The sequence below is a fragment of the Pseudopodoces humilis genome, chromosome 25 (assembly GCF_049639895.1).
Source record: "Pseudopodoces humilis isolate 2021_Gansu_Grassland_sample_001 chromosome 25, ASM4963989v1, whole genome shotgun sequence".
Classification (NCBI taxonomy): domain Eukaryota; kingdom Metazoa; phylum Chordata; class Aves; order Passeriformes; family Paridae; genus Pseudopodoces; species Pseudopodoces humilis.
Window position 1 is genome coordinate 3,370,082 of NC_142224.1, and position 17,262 is coordinate 3,387,343.

At 47.4% G+C, this 17,262-nt stretch overlaps 2 protein-coding genes across 2 annotated transcripts; both read right to left on the reverse strand.

The window, feature by feature from the left end:
- Positions 1 to 4,056: 4,056 nt before the first annotated feature.
- Positions 4,057 to 6,508, reverse strand: LOC106628445 (uncharacterized). Its single transcript, XM_014257340.2, has 2 exons — positions 6,418 to 6,508; positions 4,057 to 5,596 (listed from the first exon to the last, which is right to left on the reverse strand). Exon 2 carries the CDS (start codon positions 5,490 to 5,492, stop codon positions 4,494 to 4,496), a length of 999 nt encoding a protein of 332 aa, XP_014112815.2. The 5' UTR covers positions 5,493 to 5,596; positions 6,418 to 6,508; the 3' UTR covers positions 4,057 to 4,493.
- A 2,965-nt stretch (positions 6,509 to 9,473) lies between these two features.
- LOC148182588 (uncharacterized) lies at positions 9,474 to 12,696 on the reverse strand. Its single transcript, XM_088066833.1, has 2 exons — positions 12,552 to 12,696; positions 9,474 to 11,354 (listed from the first exon to the last, which is right to left on the reverse strand). Exon 2 carries the CDS (start codon positions 11,334 to 11,336, stop codon positions 10,197 to 10,199), a length of 1,140 nt encoding a protein of 379 aa, XP_087922959.1. The 5' UTR covers positions 11,337 to 11,354; positions 12,552 to 12,696; the 3' UTR covers positions 9,474 to 10,196.
- Between the last annotated feature and the right edge of the window lie 4,566 nt (positions 12,697 to 17,262).

The window sequence follows — 17,262 nt, forward strand, 5'->3', positions numbered from 1 at the left end:
TTGAGAAGGAGCACCTGGACCTTAAATAGGGCAGGGCAGCAACACTGAATTTCTTCCACCCAAACCTAATGATTTAATTAATTACTGCTCCCTTCCACAGCTGCCTGGAAGGCTGGGAGCTGTTCCTGCTCTCTGGTTATGAAATATCATATAAACTTTCACATCAGAGGGTTCTGTGTATTTAGATATTATTTTCCTTTTTTCCCCCTGAAGTATTTACACAGAGCTGGAGGGAAATGTTTTGGGGTCTCTCTTTGAGGGATTTACACAGAAATGGAGGGAAATGTTTTGGGGTCTCTTTTTGAGGGATTTACACAGAGCTGGAGGGAAATGTGGGGTCTCTCTCTGCACAGTGGAGGTTGGAGAGATTTCTGACAAGAAGGGGAGAAGGGGGAATGGCTCCAGAGTGACAGAAAATAGTTTAGAGGGGGGATTTAGGAGGAAATCCTTCTCTGTGAGGGTGGGGAGGCCCTGGCACAGAGAAGCTGTGGCTGCCCCATCCCTGGAAGTGCCCCAGGCCGGGTTGGATGGGGCTTGGGGCACCCTGGGGCAGTGGAAGATGCCCGTGGCAGGGGATGAAGTCAGATTATTTTTAAGATCCTTTTCAACCCAAACCAGCCTGGGATTCTGTGGCTGCAGAGCAGCAGCAGCAGCACGATAGAATTTAGGAAAACCCCTTTCAGCTGAGGTGTTGCAGGCACAGAACATCCTCCCTATCCACAGGAACAGCTCTTGGGTGCTTTTCATCTCCTGTGAGATGCTGCAGCAGCAAAGGAGGCAGAGCTGGGGGAGATTTGTGATCATGTTTTCCCTCTCCCTCTCAGAAAGGATGTTTTGAGAGGCTTTTGATTCAGAACTTTTCAAACTTTCACATCGTGGTTGGGCCTGGTTGTCAGATTGCTGCAGATTTGGTGATTTTTTCCTTGGATGTTGTGGAGAGAGGAGAAAGTGGAGTGAGGAAGGAAGGAAGGAAATTATTGTGCTCCTGAAATCCAGGGGCCGGGATCCAACAACCAAAGCAACGCAAAATCATTTTGTATTGAAAAAGAATATTGACCAGCAGTTGCTGCTCTGGATAAGGGAGGAGTTTGGGTTTTGATCAGCTGTTTTCAGAACTTTTTATTTAGTTGTGTAAGAGCTCAGGAGAAACAGATTTACTGTGATAAGGAGGGTGATTATTTATAAAGCTGCTTCAAAAGGAAGAGAAACACTGGAGTTCCTAACAGCTCCAGCAGCCTTTAAACACTCCTGAGGTTTTAGTTTGTCAAGTGTAACCGATCCTTTTTTTTTTTTAGCTTTCCTGCTGAATGACAGGAAGTTTAATTATAAAAGTTCAAAGCAAGAATTCTTAGCAACAGGAGCTAAGATTTCCCAAACGCCAAAAATTTAGATAGCACTCCAAGCCAGTTGTGTGGCTCGGTAATGCTGCTTTAGATTCATTTGCAGAGATTCATCGTGGATTTTAGCAAGGAATTTGCTGCTTATCATCTTAAGAGGGCAGCCTGGAGCCTGGGAACAGCGCTGGGCTCAGCCACACCACTGCACTGTTAATAAATCCTCCCATTAGGACTTGCCTAAAAGGACCAGACAGAGCAGTAAAAGGTGGAAATTGCCTTTACTCATCAGTGACGGAGTTTGGAGGAGTCAGGGATGTGCTCTGCTGGATGGTGCAAGGGCTCTGCTGCAGGATGGGCTTTCCCAGGGCAGCAAGAGGGGTTGAAAGGCATTGAGGTGCTTTCAGACCTCAGCCCTGCTCTAAATGAGCCACATTTGGAATCTGAGCCTTCCATCTTTAATTATTTTATCAGGGTTTGAGCACAGAGAGCCCAGTTGGTGCTCCAAGGAAATCACCAGGAGAGGAGCAGCGTTCATTCTGAGACCACTGGTGTCAATATTCAACATTTTACCAAACACTTCACAAGCTGAAAAGGGCAAAACCATCAGTTCTGGCATTGGGGACAATGCAAAGATCAGAAATGAGGAAGAGTCTCCTCTGACAAAGGCAAACCTCCCCCATGTGTAATTTTGGGTAGGTCAGACAAGGACAGTGCAAACCAGGAAAAACTGAGGGTAAAGCTTAGCTTTACAGAACTTGGGCTTTACAGAACCTGGGGCACATCTGGAACTTGAGGTACATCTGAAAGCCCCAGATGAATGTGATGACAAAAAAAAGCAGAACAGGAATATTTTAAGAGGAATTTTAGCTGATTTTTTTTCTTATTTACCATGGAACTTTTTACATTGCAAATAGATTGATGTAACTGAAGTCAGGGCACTGCAAAGATCTCTTTCCCAAAATTCCTGTAGCTCTGCATGTGGTGAAAGATTATGCCATGATTTTTTTTTCTGAAAAAGGATGGAAAAAGTCACTCCTTTTCCAGAGCATGAGGGAATGTCCCTGATTCAGATTGTAGCTTTGTTAATTAGATTTAAACACCAAAATGCCAGCAAAATTGAAGAGCTGCACAGCACCACTTCTGTTCCTGTAATTTGGTGATCACCTGGCAGGTGTTTTGGGATGATGTTTGTGGGACTCCAGCCTGCAGAATTATCCTGCACAATTCCTCTTGGAGTGGAAATTGATCACTGTCACCCATTTCAGTGTCATGTAATTATGTATTAATTGTCACTCTTGATTAGCCCCACACCTTCAGTCACAGGGGGAAGGAGCTGCTGCGTAATTTTAACAGGACTCCACGAATTCTGAGCTTCTTTTACTAAACCACAAAACACAATTACTGATGTGAACATCCAAGAGAGAGGCAGAGTGTCGCACAGAGTTTTTTTGTTGCTTTCTGCTTTTCCTCCCATGATTTCCTCAGCTCCCCTCCGTGCTCTCCTGGTGAGGAGGAGCTGCCAACCCACTGATCTGTAAATCTCAATTCCTTGCAACAAGGACATCATCTCCAGCCTGCCAGCAGAGCTTTGCCAGAGGCAGCCAAACCCAGAAGCAGCTGATGGAGGGGCCTTTGGGATCATGAGGAGCAGCCAAGGGCAAGGAACATTCTCTGAGTTATTAAAGTCAGGGCAGATGAGACATTTCCATGGGCAGGGTCTCTGTCAGGGGTCATAAGGAAAAAAAAAATAATTCAGCAAATCTGGCTGATGTGGAAAGGTTTGGAGTGTGGGAACCTGGTCCCTGGAGCCACAGGAAATCTTTTTAAGGCTACACCAAACTCCTGATGTAATTAAGCACTTAAAGACAGTAAAACCAATCATCCCTTAAATAGAATCGTTGCTCTCCCCATCCTCATCTCCTGGCTTGCCTTTAACCATCATTTCCTGCCTCCTGTGCATGCTGTGAGTGAGGGTGCACACAGGAACACCAGAGCTGGAAATGCTTTCCTCAGGGAGGATCTTGTTCTCCTTCACATTGGACTTTTCCAGCTAATACAAATAATTATTTCCCTTTTAATTTTTTTTTTTTTAAATCCCCATGAGTTCCAACAGAATAATGTGGTGTAAAAACCTTTTGCTTGAAAGAAATGAGGCTGCATTATTTTCCTGATTCCCTTCAGCACCACATAATTTCTAAATTCAGTGAGAGCAGTGCCACCAGACAGGATTGATGGGAAACCTCCCCTCTACTTAGCACTGTGTAATTAGAGATTAGCATTGGATATGCAGTTGCCAGAAGTTTATTGATAATTTGCAGCAAAATGACCATAAGTTTTTTTTGTTGTTTACAGCTTCTTCCAGAAACCTCCAGTCTGAGCTCCTTGACCTCCACCCAACCAGCACAAAGCATAAAGCAAATGCCAAGTTCTGTGAAGCCAAATTCTGTGAGACAAATGCTCTTACACGAGCCACATTTGGAATCTGAGCCTTCCATCTTTAATTTTATCATGGTTTGAGCACAGAGAGCCCAGTTGGTGCTCCAAGGAAATCACCAGGAGAGGAGCAGCATTCATTCTGAGGCCACTGGTATCGATATTCAACATTTTACCAAACACTTCACAAGCTGAAAAGGGCAAAAACATCAGTTCTGGCATTGGGGTCAATGCAGATATCAGAAATTAATTATCAGAATGTTAATAACCCAACATCTCACAGCAGTCAGTTTTAAAATGCACCCATTTATTGATTCCAATTGCAACACACACATCACACAATGCACTTCCAATAGTGGTGACAAGTCAGTGGGGTGAGAGGACAAGTGTAATTAATAAATTATCCATCACTGAACCCTGTGCAGCCACACACAGGGAGAGAACCATGAAGTGGACAGCCCTAGCCAGGGTATAAATACATAAATACACTTTCTGTACCAAGAAACATTCCCTCTCCCAGCAGGGAAGGAAGGAGGGCAGTGCCACTTGCAGAAGACAACACACAAATTTTAAGTTTAGCATCTTGGTTTTCAGTTTTTCAAAGCAGGTTCTGCCACCACCAGCCTGATTTCAGATTTCTGGGTCCTTCAGGGCACAAGCTCCCTTTGGCATCACCCTGGCAGGATGGAGGCAGCAGGGTCAGCTCTGGCTGCAGACAAACCCTCAGTGCTCCTCTGCTTTTCCCTCACTGCTAACTTTGATTTTCTCCTCCTCCTCCTGGGTTTCTGGCAGGCAGGCTGGGATCTCCTCTGATGTGTGTCCATCACCACAGGCCTCAGCCACCTCTTCAGCTTGCTCTGGCTCACCAGCAGTTCCTGTCACACCTTCAGGATCAGGAATCTCACCGGGTCCCAGCTGGAGATCAGGTGGGGCTTTAGCTTCTTCTCCCCCCTGCTCTTGTGCAGCTCTCTGCCCACTTGTGATGTCTTCTCCTGGCTCTGCAGCCTTCAGGGGCAGCTCTGGCTCCTCCAGGGGACACGGAGCAGCCGTGGTGTCACCTGCAGTCTGCATGGGCGCTTCCCAAAGAGCCTCCCCAACACAGGCATCCTCTGCAGTGCTGCCAGCCCCATTCCCCTGCCCTGCACCGCTCAGCAGCTCAGATCTTGCAGCCTGACCCCAGCCAGGCTCCTCGTGGTCACCTGCAGACACGTGGACATCGACCTCCACCGTGGTCTGGTGGGGAGGTGTCACCCCCTGGTCCCCACGGCGGAGCTCGGGGTGCAAAGAGCTGCCAGGTGGGTGCAGGACAGCTCCAGCCTCGCTGCTGTCCTGAGGATTTTGGGATCTTTGTGCCTCTCCAGTGAGTCCCTGGTGTTCCATCAGCTCTGGGTGAGGTTTGGCTTCAGGCTCCTGGGACAGCTCAGCCCCTCGCGTGTCTCCAGCAGCCACAGGGACTGAGGCCTCGCTGTGCTGTGCCCTTGGAGAAGTGCCTGGGTCTCCTTCCTCCTCTCCAAACTCACTTCCAGAAGTTTCCATCACCAGCTGGGCAGCAGGAGGCTCAGAGCGCCTCCGAGTCCTCCCAATCCGTGCCGAGTGGAAGTGGCTCTCCCCAGTCCAGGTGGCTGCATCGCAGCACGCCCGGGCAGCCTTCCTGCCCCTGGCCCTATAAACAACCCTGGGGAACACACAGTGTGCCTTGTTCTTCCCAAAAACACCTCCCATGGCCAAAGGGCAGCACAAAAACTCCAAGGGCTTCTCCTGCGAGGCTGCAGGGGGCTCAGGAGGAGCAGGGAGCTCTGGCTCTTGAGGAGCAAGGGGCTTCACACCTGCAAGAAATGGATATTTATTTGCCCACGCTCATTAAGGTGAGTTAATTACCCCATTCTCAGCCAGCAGTAGCTCAGGGATCACGGGAATGAGCTGAACAGGTGGAATTGCACCCGGTGGGGTCAGGGGAGACACTGAGTTATTTTAAAAAATAACAATGTGAAAAGAAGGAAAAAAGAGAAATACAGAGACCTTGTAAGAAATAACAGCCTGGAAAAGAGGGATACAGAGACATTTTTTCCTTCTTTTCAGACTTATTTCTTAAAAGAGATCTCATTTAAGAAATAAAGCTTACTTCTTATAAGAGGGCTTATTTAAGAAAAAACAGCCTGAAAAGGAGGAAAAAGAGAGCTACAGAGACCTCTTAAGAAATAACAGCCTGAAAAGAAGGAAAAAAGAGACCATTTGTCAGTCAGAGCGCTCTGGAAAACAGTGACAGGTATCAGGAGCCACTCTTCAGTCAAGGAAATGTTTAGACTTCCAGTAATAGATGGGGGCAGGAGGGAAGAGAAGCAAGTCAGGCAGGAAAAAATTATAGATAAATTTAAAATTCACAGGACACAGCAGGGTTTTTTCCTGAATAATAACATTAGGAGAGGACTGCAAGAGAGACAAACTAAAAGGTAAAATAAAATCTCCCAGCACAAAACAAATTCAATAACTAAGAAGCAAGGCCTGCCTTAAACATCGAAATGAGCTAAAAACAACAAAATTACTTGTGCTCAAAGAGGCCCAGACTGTAAAAATATGCAGGAATTAAAGCAAGGAACCCATCCCACAAAAACCAAAGGGTGGGAGAGCACACCCAGCCCCTGCTCACCAGCACAGCTCCACTGAAATCCCTCACCTGGGGGGCAAAGCCCTCACCTGGGGTTAAATAGGACAGGGGGGTCACACTCAATCCCTTCCCCCCTTGACTCCCACCCTTAGTTCCAGCAGGTTCTGAGGTTCCCTTATTTTATTTTCTATTTTCCCAGGCATTTCCAAGCCATTGGGAACAGGATGTGGCTGTGCCCCTGTGTGCAGCTGATGGGTGATTGACTTAATTTTGATAATTGCCACTGAATGTCTAAAATAAAGCTCAAGATTTACACAGAGGAGCCATGGACAAGACAAACTGACCTCTGCTTCAAAGTGGAGATGCCAAGTGGCAGAAAAACCAGGCTGGGTTTGTGTATAACTCACAAATTATTATACTGATGTTGCAATCTCCCATTTTATTTGATATTGAGCAGTTAGAGGTGAAAAATTTCCCCCTTTCCCACTTGTGTGCTGTCTTCAGCTGGCTGAGTGGTGCAATTAGCAGTTTTACAGTGGCTGCAGATGATTTGAACCATCCCAGGCACAGCTGATCAGGCCCTGCCTGTGTCTGCTGGCTGGGAGGGAGCTCCAACGTGGAATTGGTCACACGGGCAAAACACAAAAGCAAATATCCATTAAAAACAAACTAATCCCAGCCAGGAGTGTGAAGGCAGAGCCTAAATATCCACTGCCAGCAGCGCCAGTGCTGTGGAATGAAGAAAAAAATCAAAATGGATGGATTCCAGGCTTCTTTTATTTACATAAAACCCCCTCAAATCTACAATTTTGGACGGCAGATCTGGTTCAGCATCCTAAACTTTGCTGAGCTCCAGTGACTCCCTGAGAGCAGAGAACAAAGGAGGAGCATTTGGCGAGGGCAATCCGTGTGTGCAGCCAGGGCTGGGAGCAGAACAGGACAATGTTCCCCTCCTGCCTTGTGATGTGCTCCAGCATCTGCTCTGCACCATAACTCTGTGTCACTGCAGTGCCACCAGGCTGGGAGAGCCTCACTCCGTGCCTGGTGGGCTTTTACAGCTTTCCAAAGCTTTTTTTTTTGTTGTTTTTTTTTTATACTCCTTTTTAGGCTTCAGTGGAAATGAAATTCAGAGGCAGGTCAGGGTTTATTTGACTGTTGGAAACTTCATGTGCAGGGTGTCACACGGCAGTAGTTGGAAACTCTGGTGGCTTTGGGGACATGGATGCTTTGTAAAACATCACAACTGGAAGGAAACTTCATCCCCAGCTGCTCCTGAGTGGGGAAATGTCAAGCACAGAGAGCTTGGCAAGTGGGTTTCCAAATCCTGCAGATGTTGCAGGGATTTATTTCAGTGTTCTGTGCAATGGGAAGGTGCTCAGTCATCAGCTCATCGTGAGGTAGCTGGAATATTGGACATTTAAAGTGTAGAATTTGAAATACAGATTTAAAGAATTTCTTACCCTTGAATCATGGTGAAATATGAAACATATAAATGAAATAAATAAATGAAATATTCTAGTTTAAAAAGTCCAACTTTGACACATTTGAAACAACCCAGAAAATCTCCTGCACGTGAGCCACCACAGGAAATGGCAACACAACACATGCAAGTGGAGGGAGGAAAATCCTCCTGTCAGAACAATCACATCTTCCTTTACCAGGCTCAGTCTTTGTTCCAGAAGCCTTTCCCAATCCCTGCTACTTTGATATATTTAAAAGGACTGTTCTAAAAAAAACCCATACACTTCTTTTTTTGACAAATAAAAGGAAATAATCCCAGCTCCTCCGAAGAGCCGGGCTCAGCTGTTGGGCCAGGATTGTGCTGCAGGATGGAACGCTGTACAATAGCACCATTACAAAACCTCTCTGTGGCTCCATTGCTTACAAGGAGGAGGCTGCAGGCAGCTCAGGGCATCACTCCTCGTGTCTGGGGGTTTTTATTGCAGAGTTCAAGCTGATTCCTGGCAGCAGAACTGTCCCTTCCAATGCCGGGGCCTCTCGCTACGTTTGGGGCATCAAACCCAGGGGGGCTCTGCCTTCGTCCATCACGGAGCTGGCACCACAACAGGAGGACACCACAGGCCTGAAAAGTCTTCTCCTCAAGGAACAGGAAGGGTTTTCCAGCACTGGAGCTCTGCAGCTTTGCTTTTCCAGCTTGGAAACTCTGCCTGGCCCCACACTGCGGAGCCACAGGCCCCTCAAAGGTTAAAGAACATTTTGTGTGGCACAGCTCCTGCTCAGGACCCTCCTCAGCAGAGTTAAATAACCAGCTCATGGGCACAAAAGTGATTGAGGCTGATTTCTCCTCAGGGTTTCTTATTCAAGCCTTTTCCCTGCCTCAATCTGGGTTTTGGGAGAGGCTGGGACAAAGAGTGGCAATGAGCAGGCCCTGATCCCTGCGAGACAGCAGCAGCAGGGGTTGGTAACTTTGGCAGAACAAACAAAATTAAAACATTTGAGTCCAAAAAGAAGAGCCTTCAGTCAGCTTTGTGTGTATTTATTTAATAACTTCCCACCTTTCAGGGCCACGTAGCTCATGGTTTAACAGCACTGCAGACACAGCCCACCTGAGCAATAATTGGAGTTTATTAGCTCAGAGAAGCCTTTCGAAGAACAAAAAGGATTCCAGGCACCTCCTTTCCCCCCCTCTTACTCACAGAGGGCTTTGCCAGCCTAAGGGTGATTGAAAGGACAGAAGTTGAGGTGTTAAAAAAACCCCACCCTCTTCCCAAAACATTGAATTTCATCCCCAGCGTCACTGGTCACACTCCAGTCACTCTTCCTCCTCAGCCTTCAGCTCAGTGCAAGACAAATAAAGAAGCACCTGCAGGATATTTTATCTGGCACTTTTTCCATCAGCATCCCATTCCTCAAGCATTATTTAATGCCTAAAAATTCCCCAGTTCACCACTCTCCCTCCCCTCTACACATCTGGGCACTTTGTGTTTGTCAGACCTTGCTCCAAAGGCTCCTTTAAAAAGGAGTCAGTCCCTGTTTCTCATCTGAAGTGTAAAGAAAAGCACTCCACAGTTTTAGCTGTATTCTCTGTTCTCATTTATTCCCAGCAATTAAAACACACTCAGTTTGGGGTCTTGCCATGATTTTTAAAAGTGTATTTTATTGGTAGCACAAAGTGGGGAGCATTAAAAGTCAGTAGATTTCAGCTGCAATACACTGACTTCTGCATTCTGGTCAAGACTACATTTTACACAGGTTACACAAACACTTGCACTACTACAAAAGCTACAAAGAACAAGCCAGAATTAGGATTTCATCATCTTCCTGTGAAAATATTTTGTTCAACATGGACAAGAAAGCAGGAAGCATCAATTGTACAAGAAAATTATTCAGGGAGGTATTTGAAGTATTTCAGTATTCTGAGGTAGCAGAAGTGGCTGTTGGCCTCACAGAAAACATCTGACTGCTCACAATTAGAGGAGCAGTTTTCTCTTCTGTTTCCAGACTCTTCAGACCGAGGGATGAAAACCTCCCATCACCAAACCTCATTGGGGGAACACAGCAACAACATCAGCTCAGTGAAATCCTGATCTGAATGAATCAGCTCCATCCCAGCGAGGCACGATCTGAAAAACAGCTCCTGGGAAAAGCAAGGAACAGATCTGTGACTGAACAAGAACTCAGGAGAACATCTGGAAAGCTCTATGAAAACTTCACAGATCTGTCTGGCAAGAGTTTCTGGAGTCTGGGACACATTCTGCAAAATCCCGAGTCCAACAGCTGGGGTTCATCCCTTCCTGAGGGCAGGGACCTCATCCTTGCCACTGAAGATGTGACCCCGAGCCACCTGAGGACCAAACACCTCAAATTTCAACATTTTCAGCCTCTCTTTCCCCACTGCTCCCAAGCACTTCAGGCAGTGAGGGGGGCACGTGTGGGGGCTCAGCCTCTTGCTTTACAGGCACAGGAACAAAATCTGCTGGTTCTTTTGGAAGCTCCAGTGCCGGCTGAGTGACCCCATGCTGCGGCTCTGCCTCAGGTCCTGGGGTGCACCCCCTGCTCCCCTCCTGTCCCAGCTCACACAGGCCTCCATCCTGGGGCTGCTGCAAGATCTCGCTCAGTCCTGCAAGCCCTGTGCAGCACAGGCTCCCCACGCCCTGGGCAGGGGCCAGGCTGCCGTGTGTGCCCTGCTGGAAGAGCTCCAGAGACCCCCACTGCGGGCACAGCGGCTCCCAGGACTCGGCAGAAGTGGCGTAGAGCTCCGGCAGCCCCCTTGCAACGACCTCCAAAGCGCTCTGCAGGGTCAGGAGAGGCATCACTTCCATCAGACAGGTGAGCTCTGCCCTTTGGGTGGATTGAGGGCTCGTCTCAGCAGCTTTAGCCCTGTCTGTGCCCTGCAGGGGCTCAGCAGACAGACAGGGCTCAGCCTGCCCTGCCACCTGCACAGCACACAGCAATATCTCCCTGCCCACCAGAGCCCCCGTGGCGCCTGCAGGAGCTTCTGTCCCACAGCCTTGGCCAGGCTCAGCTTCACTCGAGAGCTCCACGAGGCTGACAATATTTCCCTCCTGGAGGGTTATCCCAGCACACAGGGCTCCCTCAGTGCCAGGCTGCTCCTCCTCTGCCACAGGAACATCAGGAACAGGTTTCATTTCCTCTTCTGCCTCCTCCTGGGTTGGGTCTTCAACTTCTCCTTCAACCTCCTCATCGTCATGGGCCACAAAGAAGTCCATGGGATTCCAGGCTGCCTCCCACCCCTCTACAGCAGAGCAGGGCTCTCTGTTCTCCTCCAGAGCATTGTTTGAGGGCTGCTGGTGCTGGCTCAGGTCCTTGGAGGTCTGTTTGGGGACTTTCAGGGCCGGGGTGGGGGGCTGTGTGTCCAAGAACGTCCGTGTGTCCCTGGGGCTCTGCAGGATGGGCTTGGTCTCTGCGGGCTCTGCCTCCTGCTCCCTGCACCTCTGGCAGGGCACACAGCACAGCTGCTGGCTCAGGCTGCTGCCCATGCTGCCACCCCACAGCACCTGCAGGAAAAACACCATGTCAGCACTCTGCAGCACAAATGCTTGCTCGTGTGCCAGGAGTTTGTTGGTTTAGCTCCTCAGACACCTGTGACCTTCAGGAAGGCTCCTGCACCAAAGCACAGCCAAGGTCTTGCCTTGGCTTCTCCCACCAGAACCAAACCCAGCTTCCCACAGCTGGCAACGTTTTCCTACCACACCTTGGGCAGGCGTGACAAAAACACCACCAACCCAAGCAGCAAAAAAGCAAGAGGGTTTCAGAACCCAAACCCCAGCACTCAATCCAGGATTCCCACCACTCACCCAGGCAGGGTTATTAATTATTTTATTAATTAGCAGAGTGGCAATCAGCAGCCAGGAGTAGCTGCTGTTAATTGTGACAAGTAACAGTTCAGGTGCAGCATTTTACAAGGGCAACTCCTTCAATTGGAAGGGAAAACTGAGTTTAGACTTGCAACTGGAAAATAGACTTACAGCCCCACAAAATAACAAACCCACCCAAGCAAATGCTCCTCATTAATTAGAATAAAAGACTTGAAGTGCCCACAGAGAAAATTATTTTCTTCTGCTTGAAGCCACTAGGGCTGGGACAGAAAAAGCAAGTTTCAGTCTGTGGGTTAATCAACAGCATAACCCAGTAATTGTGTTGTAGCCCCAGGCCCAAATGTTTTGGAGCACCACATCTTCCAGCCTCTGTCCCAGCATCATATTTACAAGAGCTGTTAGAAACATTAAAATCTGAAGGCATTAATTTAAGATATGGGCCCTTAAACACCAAAATATTGTGGAAGCCCAAGCTTATTTTCTACCTTTGTTCTGCATCACAACAGAACACTTGTCTTCAGAAGCAGAATTCCCAGTAGTCAGATGGTTTCTACTTCTATATTTGTATTTCCTTTAAGAAAATGACAAAAAACTCCAGGAGAAAGCATTTTATGTTGTTCTCTGAACACTTAATGGAAAATTAAACAATTAACATCCTTTCACTAGAAGGAACCTCAGTTTTGAGTAGCAGTTTCATCATGTGAATGAAAACTAAAAAGTAAATTTACAGACTATCATTTAAGGGCTTAAAGTGAGCTACAAACCACACAGGATTATCCCAGCAATTTATAATTCACACAATTCCCCAACACTATAATTAATCAAATGGAAACTAGAGAGCTGGGTTAAAAAACATGGCTAAAAGTAGTTACTTACCAGCTTAGAACAAAAGAAACCACGAGAACACAACAAAAACCTCCCAGATACCTTTTGAGCCTCAAGCTCAACCTAAATACTACCCAGGGGTCACACAAAACCACTTCCCCCCAGCTCCTGGAGCACCAGTCCCCTGAACCTTTGGTTCCTTCCCACTCTGATTCCCTTTGGGAACAGCTGCTATGGCCCCATCCTTTATTTTACACCTGAGAGTGTTTTCCTGCTCGTTCTGTGCTGCTTTTTATCAGGGAGCAAAGTGAAAATAAAAAGGTGGGTTCTGTTTATGTCCAAGGAGTGACCACCAGAAATATCCTGGAATAACACAGTGGCATTAAAGCAGAGGAACGTTCCAGAAGCAGGATGTGGGTTTGGGATTTCCCATGGGCAGTTTGGGGTTTCCCTTGGCTCTGTTTGCCATCTCCAGAGGGAGCAAATTCCCAGGTGTGGCTGGATTTTCTGCAGGGGGAAATGGGGTTGTTGGACACCCACCCTGCTCCCCCATCTTTGGAATAGCAGTACAAGGGTGATGATAGAGGCAATTGCAGGAGAGCTGAATTAGCCCTTAGGCTGGGCTTTTAGGCTGGGCTTTTAGGCTGGGCTTTTCTCTCCCTTCTCTTACTCAGTTCTTAGGTCTGGTTACAGCATCACAGAAAACAGAAAAAAACCCCAGCTTTGTTGTAACTGGTGGCTGAGCCAGGTGGAAAACACTCCAACCACAATTCCAGCTGCAGTTTTCCTCAGGTCTTGCACTGGTTTTCAGGCCCTGAACCCACCCAAGGCCTCCAGAAAACTGCAATTGCACCAAAACTCTAAAATCCGTAGGGTATCCTCGTGCCTACAGCCAAGTCTCCGTAGCACAAGGCTTGGTGCATTAAGAAGCTTCACTAATGGTGTGGAAAAATATTGTAAAGTCTATGTTCAGCTGTTGAGAGTGCTCCTGTTTAGTCTCCCAGAAGGCAGATACTCATTTAATAACACAGAACAGAATCAGTTCAAATGTGCATCTGGCAGGAGCAGGCAGCTCCAGTCACTAAGGACAGATCCAAAGGACACTGGGAATGTCACTTTGGAGCAGTCCCTGCCACATCCCTCGGGTCCCACATCATTCCCTGCACCTCCCACTGGCAAGAGGAACACCCAGGCTACATTAAAGACACACAAAGTTCCTGTGAAACCCCCAGAAACTGGGAATTTTGTTGAGCAGGTGTGGAAATTCCAACACAGAGAGGCTGCTTGGTGACACCCATCATCTTCTGGGAGCTGCCAGCACCACTCCTCCAGCTGGAAACAGAGCACAGGAAGGGCTTCAAACTGAAAGAAGGGAAATTTAGGATAGATATCAGGAAGAAATTCCTCTCTAGGAGGGTGGTGAGGCACAGGGTGCCCAGAGCAGCTGTGGCTGCCCCTGGATTCCTGGAAGTGTCCAAGGCCAGGCTGGACAGGGCTTGGAGCAGCCTGGGACAGTGGAAGGAGATTTTTAAGTCCTTCCAACCCATCCCCTCCTCTGCTTCTATTCTGAGAGTGCAGCCTGCCAGCAGAGTACAGAGTTTTATAGAAAATTAAACCTGCCTCTTTTAACTCCCAATCTTTTCTACTCAAAATCAGTGCAGGGACACCCTCCCCTTTGCCCAGGGATGCTCAGAGGTCTGCACCACAGCCACAAGAGGCCTTTTGGCCACAAAATCTCCATCAGTTTAAGAAGCTGGACAGAAGACAAATGGGAAAACACACACAACAACGTGGGCATTTCATCCAGCAGACAAGTTAAAATCGGATTTCTAATATCTGGTACCACAGTAATAATTATACTGCTCATAACAGACTCATTTAATCCAATGGGGCTGCTCCCATAATTGCACAGAAGTGTCTCTGGAGGACAGTTGCAAACACCCATTACAATCATCCCCACAGAAGTGAGTGGTGCTGGCAGGAGCACAAATCACCTCCTGCCAGAGCAGCTTCCAGAGCTGTTAGGGGAGCACACGTCCTGCTGCTGACAGTAAAGGAGCTGCTCGCTGCACTTAGGCTCTTTATTCTTTGTTTCTCCCTAATTACACTAATTTCCAGACAACGCTGATGGCAGCCCAGCAGCATTTGTTCCTTCAGCAAAGCAGCTCTTGATGCCAGGTCAGGCTTAAAAATAGACTCCTATGTGTTGTGGAGCTCAGTTTGGAGATGATTTCTTGTCTAGAGCGTGAGTGATTACATGGATGAATTTATCTTACAGCTCTCCAGCTTGCTTTTCCCTTCCCAACCCACTAAAACCTCATCTGTAATCACACAGTAGATTGCAGCAGGCCATTAGTTTGCAAAATAATCTGCAGAATGTTATAAATGTTATACCCCAACCAAAACTTCTGCTGAGCTCCTTTACATCCATCAGCTCAGAGTTTTTTGCTCCTGGAGGGGCAAAACTCAAGTTTTCAGCAAGGTGGATTGTCACAGTTGGAAATAAAATGAAATTTAAGCTATTAAAGCCCTTTTGGGAGTTGAGAAGAGGTTAAAGTGCCTGCATAGACACAGCCACAGCTGAACGGCCTGTGAGGTCACTGTGCTGTGACTTAAATTGAATTAAGAGGTGCTTCCACAGGGACAAAAAGGCTTCTGAGGTAAATGCAGCGTTCAAAGGGCACGGAGCCAGGAATTGGCAGCAGTGTTGTGTCAGATAAAAGCCTTATCCCAAACTTCAGCCTCTCCTCCTCCAAGCAGCTGTCAAGTGTCTCTTGTACACACAGCACAGCCAGGAGGGCTCTGAAGGAGCGCTCTGGAAAGGAGCTGATAGAAAACAGGTCAGTCCTGCCAGCCTCACGCAACCCAGCAAGCACAGAACATATGCACCAGCTCTCACTGGGCAATTAAACACCGAGCCCAGGCCTGGAAAAAGGTGTTTAACATCTTCCAGAGAGCCCCTGCAGCAGGGATGGCTGCTCAGCGTGCGAGCTTGTGCGTCTCGGTCTCCAGACCAAGGTAAAAATTCATCCCTGGAATGAACGGTGCTGTGAAAATTCAACAGCTGCTCATCCACAGGCCAGAAAAATCCCAGCCTGTTGCTTTTCCTGTGCCTGATTTGTGCCACCCAGCTCCTTTTTGTGTGTTTCCACAAGACAAAAAATCCCAGCCTGTTGCTTTTCCTGTGCCTGATTTGTGCCATCCTCCACCTTTTTTTGTGTGTTTCCCAAACCAGCGCTGCTGTGAGCAAGCATTTGAAAATGGAAATGGCACCCGTGGATCAGCACCATCTTTATGGGTTGTGAAATTGTCTTTCACTCAACCATTGTATTCTAATTTCAGAGGGTAATAAAAATAAGGAAGAACCCTAAAAATAACCCTGGATAAACGTATATGTGCTCTGGGCTCCAGGAACACATCCAGGGTAACACACTGGGATTGGATTTTAAAGTCTGACTGAGTTCAGGACTAAATTCAGTTTGAGGCTTTGCCATTGATGCTGAGTCAGAGCCTGCCAGCACTCCCTCGCTTCTACCCAAGTGTCAGGATGAGTACAAGAGGTTACACAGATAATTTACACCCAAATCAGGGTGGCACTCACTTCATGAAAACCACAGCGAGCTCTCTGGAGAGCAAAGTCTGCCTTTTATCTGGGCAAACAGCACTTGCAGCAACACAAACATCTTCTCAGGTAGTCCCTAATCTGACAGGGAATTACAGGAGCTGCTGATTTGCTTTGCTTTGTTTTTCCCTCTCCACAGTTCTTACCTCTGAGTTACTCCACAGAATGCACAGCAGTTCATAAATGATTGATGGCCACGTTAAGCTTTGCAGAGCAAAACACCAAACTGAATTATGCTGCTGGTTTTAAAAGAGCAAAGAAAACTCCTACAAATATCCTGATCCCTCTGAATCATTTTAATGTCGGAAATTTATTCTCAGCAGCCTGGAAAGTGTCAGATATTGATGAAAGGCAGGGATTTTTAAATACCTACACATCTCTAACAGGCTTTGTGCTGCAGGATTTCCCCTGAGTCGTGTCTTGAGATGAAAGTTCTTGTTCATAAGGAACACAAAACCAAACAGCCCCTGTGTTAACAGGTCCTGGGGATGAGGAGCAGCAGAAATGGAAATTAAATTAGAAGTATAAATTGAGCAGCACTGTGAATTTGCAGCAGCCTGGGATTCACACACCTGGAAGGGGTGTGAGAAAGGGGCAGCTCCCATCAGTGCTGCCACAATGGGGGAGGAATTTAATTCCAGCTTTTTCAACTCCAAAAAAAAAAAAAACATCCCACTGTAGCATGGGTGAAACCATGAGTGGCACCAAAGCTTGTGCTACCAGGTGGAAAGGACATTTATTATAAACAAAGGTTGGGGTTTGCTTCCACAGAACCAAAGACCCCAAAGTTAACAAAAGAAGATGAGCTGGCAGTTTTAAGTCAAGACTAAGTTTACTGGTGACTAAAACTAGGCTGGAATTCCTTCACTGGAGCTGTTAATGGAATGAAATCATCAGCCAAGAGCTCATCCAGCAGCAGCTGAGATGCTGCTTTTCAAATGGAAAGAAGACAGAGAATTTCTGTGAATAAAGGAAAGATGGATAAAAAGGACCGAGAAAGGCAAAAGGAGACTCCAAGGAAGATTTGCTGACAGAACAAGACCCAGAGTTGTGGGACTGGGGAGATACAGCCCTGGTGGTGAAGGGAGAGGGCAAAGAGGGATCTCAATGTGTTCCAGAGGATTTGGAGGCAGAGGAGGA

Excerpts from the sequence above, each read along its gene's own strand:
- LOC148182588 (XM_088066833.1), bottom strand. The coding sequence starts at position 11,336 with ATGGGCAGCAGCCTGAGCCAGCAGCTGTGCTGTGTGCCCTGCCAGAGG.
- LOC106628445 (XM_014257340.2), bottom strand. The coding sequence starts at position 5,492 with ATGGGAGGTGTTTTTGGGAAGAACAAGGCACACTGTGTGTTCCCCAGG.